At 40.9% G+C, this 13,583-nt stretch overlaps 1 protein-coding gene across 2 annotated transcripts in view; it reads right to left on the bottom strand.

Moving 5' to 3' along the window:
* Positions 1-8,713, bottom strand: part of RFC1 (replication factor C subunit 1) — a 33,851-nt gene extending 25,138 nt beyond the window's left edge. The window contains exons 1-4 of one of the 2 annotated variants that reach the window (XM_053940210.1): positions 8,540-8,713; positions 3,379-3,507; positions 2,358-2,433; positions 1,114-1,233 (exon numbers count right to left, since the gene is read on the bottom strand). In XM_053940210.1, coding sequence (XP_053796185.1) covers positions 1,114-1,233; positions 2,358-2,433; positions 3,379-3,507; positions 8,540-8,713 — 499 coding nt within the window. Of the gene's footprint in view, positions 1-1,113; positions 1,234-2,357; positions 2,434-3,378; positions 3,508-8,090; positions 8,389-8,539 lie in introns of those variants that run through there. The other variant, XM_053940211.1, reaches the window with a different exon arrangement.
* Between the last annotated feature and the right edge of the window lie 4,870 nt (positions 8,714-13,583).

Here is a 13,583-nt window from a genome sequence, read left to right as displayed (position 1 = left end):
GGGAAAACTGTCAAAGGAAACAAAGCTTTGAGTAAAAAGATAAATAAGAAAAATAAGATGTTCATGTTATTTTGGGAAAATGAGCTCATTTGAATACCTGATGTGGTACAGCAGTATGCCAGGTCACCTACCAAGGACAAGCAAAATAAGAACAATGTATCTATCTTAGAGACAAAACACCCCAAGGAGGAAGAAATGTATAGAATAAACCAGCTGAGCCACACTTCTAATGCAATACTGCAGCAAACAATCCCTTTTTGTTTTAAAAATGCATGGTATTTTTATAGGGAGGCAACATTTATGTTCAGCTTTAATAAACGTGCCAAAAAAAACTACTACCATACCTAAGAACAGTGTCCACTCTTCCAAAATAAGTATAATAAAACTCAAAGAGGGATTACAGAAGCCTCACTGAAATTCTATTACTTAAAAACCATGTTTTATCGAAATAGATTTAGTTCAAGTCTGTTAATTCAATCACAGTTTCTTCAGAAAGTACTGTGGCTAGAAAAAAACTCTACTCCAGAGACAAATACAGAAGTTAGAGCTTCAGCCCAACTCAGACTGGGTGCAGAAGTACAGGCAACCACTGCAGCAAATGATGAAATAGGTGTTTGTGTTGAGAAGTAAAAGAACTTTTCAGTCACCAACACATCACACAGAGATTAGACATGGAAGGTTATACACCAGGTAAAACAAAAATCCCTGTTTCCAAACCTGCAGCCAACAAGTTATTTCAAAGTATGCTAGTGAGCAGCTGAACTCTATTAAAGGTACTTCCTTAACTTCCTCCCTAAATCTATGGAATTCTCTTAAGCAAGGAAGCATTACCTCATTAAACTATATGCTTATTTAAATCAACCTAAGCCACTACACACCATCACCTCAGTTTTCACCCTGCTCCTGACTACAGTACTTGAGGCTAAACTTCTGAAGCATTTTTGGTTAGCTTGTTTAAGGAGAACATAATTTGTCCTCCTCAATATTAGGTTTTATGGTCACATTTGAGTCTATCAGTCAAACAATCCATCCCACTAGAACAAAACCCACCCCACTAGAGGTGAACATGTAACGAGATACTGTATAATATACATGATGTATTTCTTCCATTACCTGTCTCTGAGATGTAAACAACAGGATCCTGCTTTAGAACTTTACCAGGTTTTGAAGCAGCTGCTTTTTTCTCAGGTGGCTTCTTGGATTTTTTCACTGACGGCACCTCCTCTTCTGAATCTGTGTTTTGACCACAACATAAATGTAGATTTCTTCCACATACACACAGGCTTTAAGTAATAGATCACATAACAGTTAACATGTGTTCACATATATTCAGCTGAGTGAGAAAAAGACTCCATATTCCTACCACATGGCAGGAAGCTCAGAGCATAGCTTCACTTTCCATCCACCACATAAATGACCAAATGAAAATTTGGTCACAACTCAGTCTTGACAGTAGTGTTTGTTTACATAACAATAAATACTTTGTTATTTATTTCAGTAACTGCTATATCTGTACAGCAACCTTTCCAAAAATGAATGCAACCTTCAAAAATATCACAGCAATTTACTTCAAAAAAACCAAACACCCAAAAGAAATTTTAAAAATTTAAGAAACCCCACAAAACAAAACAAAACGCCCAGTATCAAACCACAAAAAATATATTATGCTGATGTGTTCCAGTAGGTGGAAATCTATTCCAAAAACTAACAACAAGCAAAAAACAAAAAACCACAGAGGTAGTACTCTGATTTTTCAGAACATTGGTGAGTTGCCACTCACATCACTAACCATTGTCCATATCCCAAAAGCTGTGGAGAGGACAGATTTATACTACTGTGGATTATGGATCCCAGTATCCACATGAATAAACAGGAGAAACTGAAGAAGCAGAGACAACTAACAAGTGTTAGAGAGGGCTAACCTTCAGAGTCTCTTTCCATGATAAACACAAATATATTGTAATTATATCTAATAAAAGAGTGGCTATAGTCAATTGACTTGCGTACTGGCACAAAATAAAACAAACAAAACCACCAGCAATAGTAACACCAAAACCCACCAAAAAACCAAACAAAAAAACCACACAGTTTTCCACCTTGTAGAGGTTAGGGCACTGTTTCTCTTTTTCCATCCTACTACTAAAGCGTCAGAACTTGCCAAATCTCCAAACAATATCAATAGTTTAAAGGTAGCAGCAATATATTAATTTTGTACTCCTACTATTCTTCACTGAAATACAGGAACTGTTTATAAAACTCAACCCGCAAAAACTCTCAGATGTACAATTTACCTAATCAACCTTGCATGCTAATGCAAAAAATACAAAGGGATATTCAGAAACAACTGTGAACACTACCTGAATCATAGATTATTCTTCTCTTCTTTTTTGTCCGCTTCTGTATGGAATCATCTTCACTGGGTGAATTATTCACCTAAGTGTAACATTGCATTAGTTCAACCATTAAACAGATTCTTTCAGCTTTTAGTCAGGCATACATTCAAATGTATGAGTTTCAAACAAATGCTAACAGAAATTATTTCTTTTCCATTATCCCATTTACAAACAGTCTTGTGCTAACTCCTGCATGGGAGGGGGAAAGATGCAGCATGGAGAAAATAAGGAAGAATTTTCACATTGAAATTGCATAGAATACTTATTTTAAGTAGCTTCTTACTACTAAACTGTTGTGTTTCACATTAAACATTCCATCCTATTAGAAATTCTTCCACTCTTTAAGTGATTTTTGAAGTAGCTTTAGCCACTACTTTCTTTTCTATACAGCTCAGAAGATTAACATGTAAAGTAGTCTGAAACCAGAACCCAATCTAGTTTTAATCTGTCATTTTGAAGAATTTGGTCTTTGCAGCAGGTTTAGAGAAGTGATCCCAACAAACAGAATGTTCATGTTTCCTGCACAGGTGTTAAAAACTGGTCAGCAGGCACCACACAACAGACTTTTACCTCATTTGTAAGCATGACACCTTTATGATATGTCTACATCTACTGGGCACAAACCTTGGGTTTATTAGACTAAAAATTACATTAGCAAACCTACTGAGAGAACTGTGGCCAATAGGCAGAATAACTTCAAATATATCAGACTGTTCTTACACTAGCACTTAACTGTAACAACTTCTACCTATCTTTGCCCTACAAACCTAATTTTTTAAATTAGCAATTTTCTTCACCACCTACAAAGCTTTACTGCTAGAAGTTAATTTTAAGTGGCAGTTTCCTCCTGGGCCTATAGAAACAACTAACATTTAGTCCTATTTTAGTATATGAGAAGAACCATGAGTTTAAAAAATGCTAGATACACAAACAATCCAGCATCAGAGAAAACAAACACTTCATAAATATGAAAAGCAAAACTAACCTTAGTCTCCTTTTCCCTTTTCCTCACACTTGAAGGTCCTTCACCATTTTTAATTTTTTCACTCTTTTTCACAGTCTCACATTCTTGTCGCTTTCCAGAAGGTACAACACCAAAGAATTTCCGGATATCCTAGTAGAAGGGAAAAGAGATTTATAGATTTTTAAATACAGACAGCTCTTCACACTACAAAATAGCAATGTACTGAAGTTACCTTCTCAGCAGCTCCATTACATGTATTGATTTTGAAATTTTGTTTACAGTTCAGCAAACAAAGCCCAGATAGTTAAAAGTAGCTACTCAGACAGCCACACCACCTGATTCTGGTCTTTGAATCGTGAAAAAAATTTATTTCTTCCTTAATTGGGCATCTTCACCAATACATACTGCAAAACAAACTTCCAGCAGCAATAAAATACAGTGACTTAAGACAGATGCATAATTACATTTCTTTTTTCTGATTAATTATCACAAACCTAAACCAAACTATTTCTATAGTCAAAATGATTAACACAGCTATGAAGTAGTGTCCCATATAGAAAGAAAGACAAGGACCAGGAGCTTGAAACAGTGAAGTAATGGCACATACTACATTCTCCACTTTCTCATAAATTTTTAAGACAGTAACTTACACCTCACTAAAAAACTAGCCAGCAAGAAACTTATAAAATTTAAATAAAGAAAAATAATACCAAGATCTATTTTGTTACCTTGTTTTAGTACCTGACCACAATACAGCCATAACAAGCTTTCTGAGCATGTAAAATCAGCAGCCGGAGCTTAAACTTTAGACAATCACTATTGTACACACAAAATCACATCTGACTACTCCTTTAAAAATCCAGCTTTTCAAACAGAAAGTGAGGAAGGAGGTACCTGCTTGGTATCACTACCTCCAGGGCTAGCAGCCATTTTAGAGAAAGACAGTCCCTCCTTTCTTTCTGGCCTAAAACACAGACAGCAGGTAAAGGGTGGGGCTCAGGACTCCACTGCACACAGCTGGGAGCTATTCCCCACCATGGAGTTCAGCTGCCACTGCCTTACTATTCCAGGGAGCCACAAGGAAAGGAGCACATTCTCAGGAAACTGGCATCAAGTCTGGTTGATAATAAAGGGTCTTTGAGGCTCTTTTTCTAACTCAACTCCTGTCAGTTGGACTTAGGGCTTTAAATCAATGGAACATGTAATTTGAAAGCATAAACAAAAGATGGGATGTGTATAGGTTCATTCAGTGCACTTAAAACAATTTTCTAGAATTGGAAATGTTGCTTCCTGTAAATATTTAGGCTCTTTGTGTTTTAACTGCATATATTAATACGGATTCAACAAATGGTAGATTGAAAATCATTCTTCCTCAATGTGACTTCACACTTCTCCATCCATGGAATTCATGCCTTGAAGCATAGATTTTCAATGCTCTACTATTTTACATACAAGCCTATGATATAAATGCAGCACTATAGAAACTCTGAAATTTTGACAGCCAATACCTATAGCTAATAGGTCTGAAGAGAGCATATATTTTAAAAGTCTCTAAGCAGATATTTTGACTTAATTACTCAATTATATTCATTATTACTGACTTCCTTTTAGGCTTAAGGTAACATAGGCAAGAGAAAAGCAAGTATCATTATATCTTTTTATGTAGTAAAATAATTTAAATACTTAATACAACACTGCAAAGTAAAGTGACTTTAAAATTCCCTTTTTTTTTAATAGTTGTTACTCTAAAGCTTAAAATATTTGAGAATTTAATTTTAGATTAACAGTAAGGGTCTATTCATTGTACTGTTTTCACTAAAAACTGTTAACTACATGAGGTGCTCTGCAAATCTAACTTGTTCTGCCAACCTCTGTGCTACCTGGAAATTGCTACATGAGGGAACATGAATACATCCCAAAATTGCAGTCATCAAGCTTGTAGACCTCAAAGTGGTAGCAGGGAATATGTATTACACTGGCTAGCCCAGCTTAAAACCACATGTCTGCTTTGATTTATTTCTAAAGCTTTTCAGTAGGCTTCTCCAAAGGCTTTTTAGCAAGATTTATTAATCACTATTTTTCCTCTAACTTGCTCTTGAGTTTGGATTCTAGTTCTGGAACCAGTTTTAAAGTGTACATAATTCTGGCAGAAGCTTTGCAGAACCTTTTGGTGTTTTGAGAATAGGCAATAATATTAGAATTCTTTAAGATTTATACAAGGTTTATGAAATGCAAACTTAATACACAGCCCTAAGCTACAAAGATTGACATCTAGTCTAGGCACAGCCTTCTTCAATATTCTGCTATAAATTCACCAATCTTCTTCAGCCACCCTGCTCCTCAGAGGAAAAGGCACCCTTGCTGACATAACACAGCAAAAAGAGAATTGCTTGGGAGAAAAGTATGCCTCAGGGCAACAACAAAGTTACCTTTCAGTGAAGCTTTTATCCAGGAACCATGAAACAGATTCTTCATGCTTTTTCAGACAAATTATTAATTCACTGCATAACTAATTGCAGAAATCAAGCCACATAAGTATCTATCATACCAACTTAGATCGCAGACAGGACCACTTCCCTCCCTCCTGGGCTCATCTATTTAACATACTCTGACTGGCCTTCCTATGGGTATATTATGCCATCCATATATATAGGTAGGATCACCAGCTGGAAAATCTGAATGTTCAGCTTTCACCTATGCTTGTTCCAATGAGGAAAGGCTGCAGCTGTCAAGTTTCCTTCCAGGACATGCCCCCAAAACCCACAGCAATGTGCCCTGTGTATCCTGGAGATACTCACCAGCATGGCTGTTCCCTTGCCCAAAAGGCTAAAATTAAAATAGGCAAGGCTATTTTGGTGTGGCTCCCCAGGGCTGCCTGAGCACAGCACCAGCAAGGAATAATTTTGAGCAGTTCCACCTAAGTAGGAGCTGTAACTAAGAATTCTGATCACTCTCGCTCAGTCAGGGGGGTGCTTGATGCCTAACACCTGAAAGGCCTAAAATGCTGCTCAGTTATCTTAGAGTTGTATGGCTGTACCATCTAGTCCTTGCCTGTTCTGACTACTGCTTAAACCCTCCATCTTACACTGTAACAGAAGACCACAGTACTTGATCATGCCAGGGTGCAAGTTCTCTCTTGGAAGATTTGTGATGTCTCTTTTACTGGAAAGAGTAACACAAACAGAAACTGAAACCCGTTTGTTAGGTAGTACACAGACTGGGAACTCCAGGAGTGTTTTTACAAGACTAGTGTTGAGTAAGACAGTATATTTTCCAAAGTTACATCATGTAATCCAGTCTGCAGCTCAAAATACAAGATAGAAAACTGAACTTAATCCACCTAGCTCAATGACTGCAGTAGAAAGTAATGCATCTTACTTCAGGTACTCTGTGTGTCTCAATGAGGACCTTACATCAGAACAGTCATATTTCTTTCCAGTCTGCCTATTTCAGTGCAAGTTTTGCTCACATATCAGCTCTGACACTTGGCACTTCCAGAACAATTGCACTAAATAAAACCAGATTTATACTATCACTTCAGTGAAACCAGTAATACCTGCTTGGGTAGCTACACTTAATAAACCATTACTGACAGTGGTAACTGCAGCAGTTTTACAAGCAGTATCACAGTTTTAAGTGATGCTCCTGCTCCAGACACGAGTGCCCCTCTCAGAAGGGGAAACTCCAGAAACCCCTGCTCCTGGGCATCATTCCCTCAGTGTGCCACCACAGCTCGCTGCTTGGGAACTGGGTCACTAATCTGGGTGAAAAAATAAATCCCTTCTAATACAAATCAGTTTGTTGTGTAACTCTGCACACATCAGTTCAGCACAGCTGAGAATATCCTGCAGAATCAAGCTAACAGGGGCTACTTACACTTGGCACCACAGGAGGAAAGTTTGCAAGGGTGTGACATTGACTTGCTGTCAATGCACGAGCAGAACAGGCTGCACCATTACTAACATCACTGTGCTTCTGCCTCTGTTTCCACAGCTGCAGCAGAGATGGTTGAGCAGCCACTTCAGCACTGAAAAGGGAATGGGATGAGGCAACTTATACGCTCCCCAAAATAATGGCTATCTTCATCCCTTCTAGGACAGGCCCAGACACTGATGTGTGACATTCAGGAGATCACACAGAGGAAGAATTTGTCCTGGGACGGTGGGAAAGGAGGAAGCAAGCCTTCCAAGAAGATCAGTTTTCTAAAAAGGTGATAGCAGGGACATGGGAGAGGCAGATCTCTCACATAAATTTGAAGCCATCAGCCGGCCCAAAACAAACCATGAAAAGATCACAGTTCAATAGTGCCAGGAGTCTCGGTGCTGGCAGACCTCTGTCAGTACAGTAGAGACTCAGATTGTATCACCCACCATTGCAGAGCACGAGGTGTAAGCTATAAACAAGCTTAAACTCTTTGGAAAGTCCAAAACTAGAGCTGCACCTTAACTTGCAAAATGACATCTGTAGTTAAGCCAGTAAAAGATGTGCACAGAGACTCCATCTGAATAAAAGCAAAATCATTTGAGCCAGAAATGAAAAGGGGATACCATCCTATGGTGACCGCATAGGTGAGCAGCACTTCGTAGAGCACAGGAACACGTATATGTTTATGCTTAAAAATCTCTTTACATCCTACTGAGGGTTGCATCATTATCGATAAACAATTGTTTACTTTCAAACTTTCAAGTTCTTTTTTGCCCCCATCGAATTGTTTTTCTGCAAATACTGCGCACCCTCCAGCCCGTCATCAGAAACGCCTCGTGCGCGCTCCTGCTGGACCGAAAGGAAGCGGTAACGCTCCGGCACACCGCCTTTACAGCAGGTTGCTCATCCGCATTCCTTCCCCGGACGAGCCCACGGTCCGCGCCCTACACCCCACCCGCCTTCGGGGAAAGCGAAACCGGAGAGGCTCAGCCACATCCCCCTCCGGGCAAGGGCATTTCCTCGGGCACGGGTTCGTGTTCCTGGCACGCGTGGGAAGCCTCGGCCGCTGCGGGCGGGGCGGGGCGGCCTCTCCGCCGCAGCCGCTCGGGCTCCGCGCGGGGCTGCGCGCCCGGGGCCGCCCGCGGGGCTCGCTCAGCCCGCGCCGGGCCCCGCCGGCCCCGCGGCCGCCCCCCGGCCGGCGGGACCCTGCGCGCCGCCCCCGCCCCGCGCACCCCCGGCCCGGCGGGGAGCCCCTCACCATGGCGGCGGCGGCGGCGGCGGTGGCGGCGCGGTCCCTGTGCCTAGCGGGACGCTCCCGGCTCCATGCTCCCGCCTTCGCGCCAACTCCCGCCGCCCGGCGCGCCGCGCTGCCGTCACGGCCGCGACGGGCGGGGCTGCGGGGCGGCCGGGGCGTGCCCCGGGCCGGGGCCATGGCAGAGGGTCCCGGGCGTGCCCGGCTGCCTCCGGCGCGACCCCGGCCCCGTCCCGCCCGGCCCCGTGCCCGTTCGGGTGCGGGCCGCAGCGGCCCCTCGGTGCGGCGGGGGTTTAACCGCAGCCGCGGCCTCGGGCGCTGCCCCGGCGGGAACGGCAGCGCTGCAGCGGCAGCTCAAAATGGGGCCGCGTGTGCTCGGGCACGTCCGGCAGAGCAGGCGAGCCGGCAGCTGAACTGCTGGGTGAAAACAGACTGGAAAGCAGTGCCAGGCCTCCATGACTCCCGTCTCTATAGGGCACTGAGGCACGCACAGCTCCCAGAATAGGCGGGCAGCCAGGCCCGGGTCAGCGCAGCACTGACAGGCATTTCCTGGTCATAAACTGGTCATAAATATGTGATAGTCCCCGGCTTCTTGGCTGTCGGAGCGTCTGGTTCCTCTAATGGTATTTTCTCCCATGCGCTAAGGCTGGGGAGGGCTCGGAATTCAGGAGTCCAAAAGAAACCAGGGAATTAATTAACGTTGTGTTTTTGCTACTGACTGCTTAATTTTCTAATTAGTTTCTAATGAAATCTTACATATTTTCTTCCACTAAACACACCTGCTGAACGCTGGAAGGGGATAGATTTGTTCAAGCCAAATAAAAACTACTCCACTCTCAAATACTGTCTGTTGTTCAGATTCTGTCAACATACTGGATTGCTAATTACTGTTGGACTTGGAGAAGAATGGGAAGACAAGCTGAATTTGTGACATTACAAATACTGCCAGTGATTTGGGAGACCTTTCATTAAAGAAAAAAATAAAGCAACCAGAGTACAAGCTCAGTTGGTAGTTGTCTCATACTGCAATCCCTAATGCTGTCACTTGCGTTCTCTCTGTGTTCACTGTCTGCTTGGTGGCATGGTCTCATTCCACACATCTGTTAATGATACCTGTTACCATTCCTGTTAAATTCTTGAAACTGGACTTTAAGGAACTGTAAGAGCCTGTTTATACAGAAACTGCTACCGTTCTTTTATGAACACACATGGTTAGGTGGGCCTGTGTATTTTCAGCATAGCTTGTGAATTTGGGTTTCTGCATAAGGAACACGGTGAGCATGTAAACACAGACTCACAGCACAGGCTGTGCTTTTTGGCCTGTTTTGCAAGTTATTCCATATGCACTCAACATAATGACTATGCAAACAAAACCGATATTGCTTTAGAAAAACATCTCCAGTGATAAGTTTGTATTCACATATTTAATTCTCCTTATGTAACTTCGAAAGCTGAGCATGCTCCTCATACTAGAACTAAAGGTCAGTTAAAATGGCTGATATTTGTAAGAGCCAAACTGTTCAAATAATGCTAGAGGAGTTATTGCAGGTGGTTATCTCTCTTTGTAGTTGATAAAGCTACCTAGAGTAACAGCCAGCAGGAGTATCTGTTGTGGGTTTGTGACATCTTCATATTTCTTGGAAGGCAAGAGTTCAACCCTTTGTGGAGACATCAGACTGAACACCTGAACACCGGGAATGCCTACAATTCACTGCTGGCTATGGTGGGGAGACACAGGATACCTCTGTTCCTATGTGCATGCCAATGGACCCAGTGGGAGTGGGAAAAACTTTGCTCCACCACAGGAAAGAAAACTGAATACTCGTTTATTATGATGTGATTTGCAAGATAAAATCGAGGCAAAATCCCTTGAATCTATAACTGATCATGGGTAGTGTTTTAAAGGCCTATTACCCAACTAAAATTACAGCTTTGTAAAAAGTAACTAAAGTACACTTGATTTCACCACTCTATTGGCAAGGATGACAAATAATTTTTACATTATTAATACTGTTTCTACCTTGCTGAAACTCACAGACTATTCGGCTTTTTATGTTGTTTTTTTTTTCCAAAATACATTTTAAAAAGTGAGATATTAAAACTTGAAGTTGAGATTTTTTTCCCCTGTATAATAAGCCCAGACCTACTGTTAGTATTATTACTGTTAATTACATTTTCTTTTATTAAGAAATAAAAAATAGTCTGTTTTCTTTTTGTTAATATCTTGTTTATTTTATTTCCACAATTTTGTATATTGATATGTTGATACTCTTTTTGAATTGAAACCAACTTTTTAAGTGAAATTTCATGATAAATTCTGGGGTTTTTTTGTAGTAATAATGGGCATTAAAATACTCATTTACTAGATTGTAGTTTCTATTTTGGAGGAATCCCATAAGGAATGTTTTTTTTACTAGACTCTCTGGTAAAGAAAATAACATTTTTCTGGCATTGTAGAAGCAGAAATTAGCATTTTGTTACAGATGAAAAATTCAAAAAATTCTTCATAAAGCCATGGTGTAGTTTCTATTTACATTAGGCTTTCTATAGTATCCATCACAATTCTGTGTCTTTAGAAAGACTTGATCCCATCTCAAACAGTTTTTGCTGCATAAGGTAAAGATAAGGGATTTGCGTGAGGCTGTTGGGGCCGATTACATAAGTTGTGCTTCATTGAGCACCTAACACTAGTAGATCTGAGCAGCTGATGTTAATGTCAACATTACACTTCTTCTGAGTGAACTTTGTCTTTAGGTCTTTTTCTTCATTTACATATCTAGACAGAATGAATGTGTCAACTCAGACACTCAGTCTAACATTCAAAACTCTATCCTTTCAACTAATGTGCTCAGCATTTTTGTAGATCAAACCCTAGATTTTCAAGCCAAGCCCCAAAACAAGGAGAGTGCATATTCAAGAGTCAAGTGATTTTTATTTGAATCATATGCCTTGGCATAGGCAAAGAAGAAAAGGAAATCTGATAAGTAAGAATTGAATTGAATTGAATAATCATTAGGCTTCCTAACTACTGAATCTGTATCAGCAAGTGCCCTGGAGATTTCAGCTTCTCCCAGTCTTGATTCATTCTGAAACCAGATTGATTAGGTGTGTGGACAGAGGCAGGAAATCCCACTGTGCAGCATCTCATTTTATGATGTCCTCATACAGCATCAGGGTTGGAGCCTGGCCTGACTCTGCCACTTGAGCCAGTGGAATCATTAATTCTCTTCTCCTCCTTTCACACCCTCACATCCTAACACCCCCTCATCACACCTCACTCTTCCATACTGATTGCTTTCCAAATTAAGAACGGTCAAATTAACATTTGCTTTCACAGTCAAGTTAAATTTGCTTTCCCAGATTAACAGTATTTCTTTCCCCCAAGTCTTTGCTCAGGTAATGAAATCCTTCTTCCAAATTCAAGTCACTATACAATTCTCATCACTTAAACAGCTTCCTCTTTAACTTCATGAAGTTAAATTACAGCCCAAACAGTTAAATATGACCAAGCAGTAAGAAACTGGATTCACAGAGGCTTGAAGCATTGAAACACTTTCAAACCATGATTATAGCATGCTCCCAGTCATGTCAATAATAAGGAAAAAATTTCAGTTCATAACCTTACACAGACCAAGCACCTGAGAGCACCAGTCTCTGCTGCACCTTACACATCTCAGGCAGGTGCAACACGCTCTGCAGCCTTGTGCCAGTGGTACTAACACTGCTGTGTTTAGTGGGGAGAAGCCTGTTGCCTTTCCCTTACCCATGGGGCTTACCCAGATTGCCCATGGGGCTACAAAGCTGTTGTGGGTACTTGGAGCTCAAGCACCTGGTAATGAGGGTGACTAGCTGCTTTAGAAGTGCAGCGGCATCGACAACAACTTGCATTTGAATTTTCTTTCGTGAAATAGGATACACAAAATCAGTGCTTTTAAATGTCAAAATAGAAAGATGACGTTAATGCAATAACTATCAAACAGCATTTTAAATGCTGTTCCATAGAACAAAAAAGGAACATGTCAGTATGTACTGTAAACCAACTCTGTACAGTCCCTGTCTGCTCCTCTTGTTCCCAAGATGCCTGTGTGTGGTAGGATCTTGGCTGAGAAATGTAGAGCAGTTACCTCTGGTTAGAGGAGAGGCTCATGTCAGATGCGTGGCTACCCCACCACCAGGGACCTGGAGTGCAGATGTCAGTGGGAGCTTTATCTTCATCTGTGGTGAAAATGTTTCTTGTAAAGGCTCTGCAGAGAAATACTTACAAGCATGGACGTTTTCTTGTTTATCCTAAAAATAAATAAATTAGCTTCCATTTGTAGCAATTCATCAGCTTTACTGATAAATTAAAGGTGTATGTCAGTGGCATTCTGCAATGCATCAGGACTTTCATGTCCTACATGGCAGCAGGGCTAATTCATCTGAGCAGAGTGCTCTGCTGTGCTTCTGAATTGTCCCCATGTTCAGATTTCAGTGTGTATCTTTCTTACATGCAAAGTTACTCCATACATCTATTGGTGTTCCTCAGGCCCCTTCTGCAGCTGTGGTCACAACAGTTTCTGTTTCTATATGGACACATTTTATATTACTGTACCTCAAGAAAAACAAAAATGGCAGGCATCAGTCTTACTATGTCGAGTAAATTGACTATATCTCAACAGACATACTGTTGCTAAACATGTTAGAAGATCAAATTATACTGCAAAATTGCTGTATAAATATTTGCTGTACTGATGCTCCAGCTGTGTATATGAATTGTTAAATTAATCAATACTGAAATAGAATATTTCAGGGATAATTATCTTTGCTAATTGTGTTTATTTGAAGAAATCCAGGAAAATGGTGTAAGAACTGAAACAGTCCCCTGTTGATTTTGTACTGCTGCTGTGTGTAGTGCTGTACAGGAGACTTTTATACAGGATAGAAAAATGGTTGCATTTGTGTTTGAAAGAAATATTGACTTTCTTTGTGTTTTTATATGCATATCTCCTGTTCACAACAAAATTTCCCACAAGCCCAGGAAGAGTTTTTCAGCAGAAGTAGGTTGTTTGAG

Source organism: Vidua chalybeata, chromosome 4, assembly GCF_026979565.1.
Source record: "Vidua chalybeata isolate OUT-0048 chromosome 4, bVidCha1 merged haplotype, whole genome shotgun sequence".
Lineage (NCBI taxonomy): Eukaryota > Metazoa > Chordata > Aves > Passeriformes > Viduidae > Vidua > Vidua chalybeata.
The sequence above is the reverse complement of the archived record's forward strand: the minus strand, read 5'-3'. Positions and strand labels throughout refer to the sequence as shown.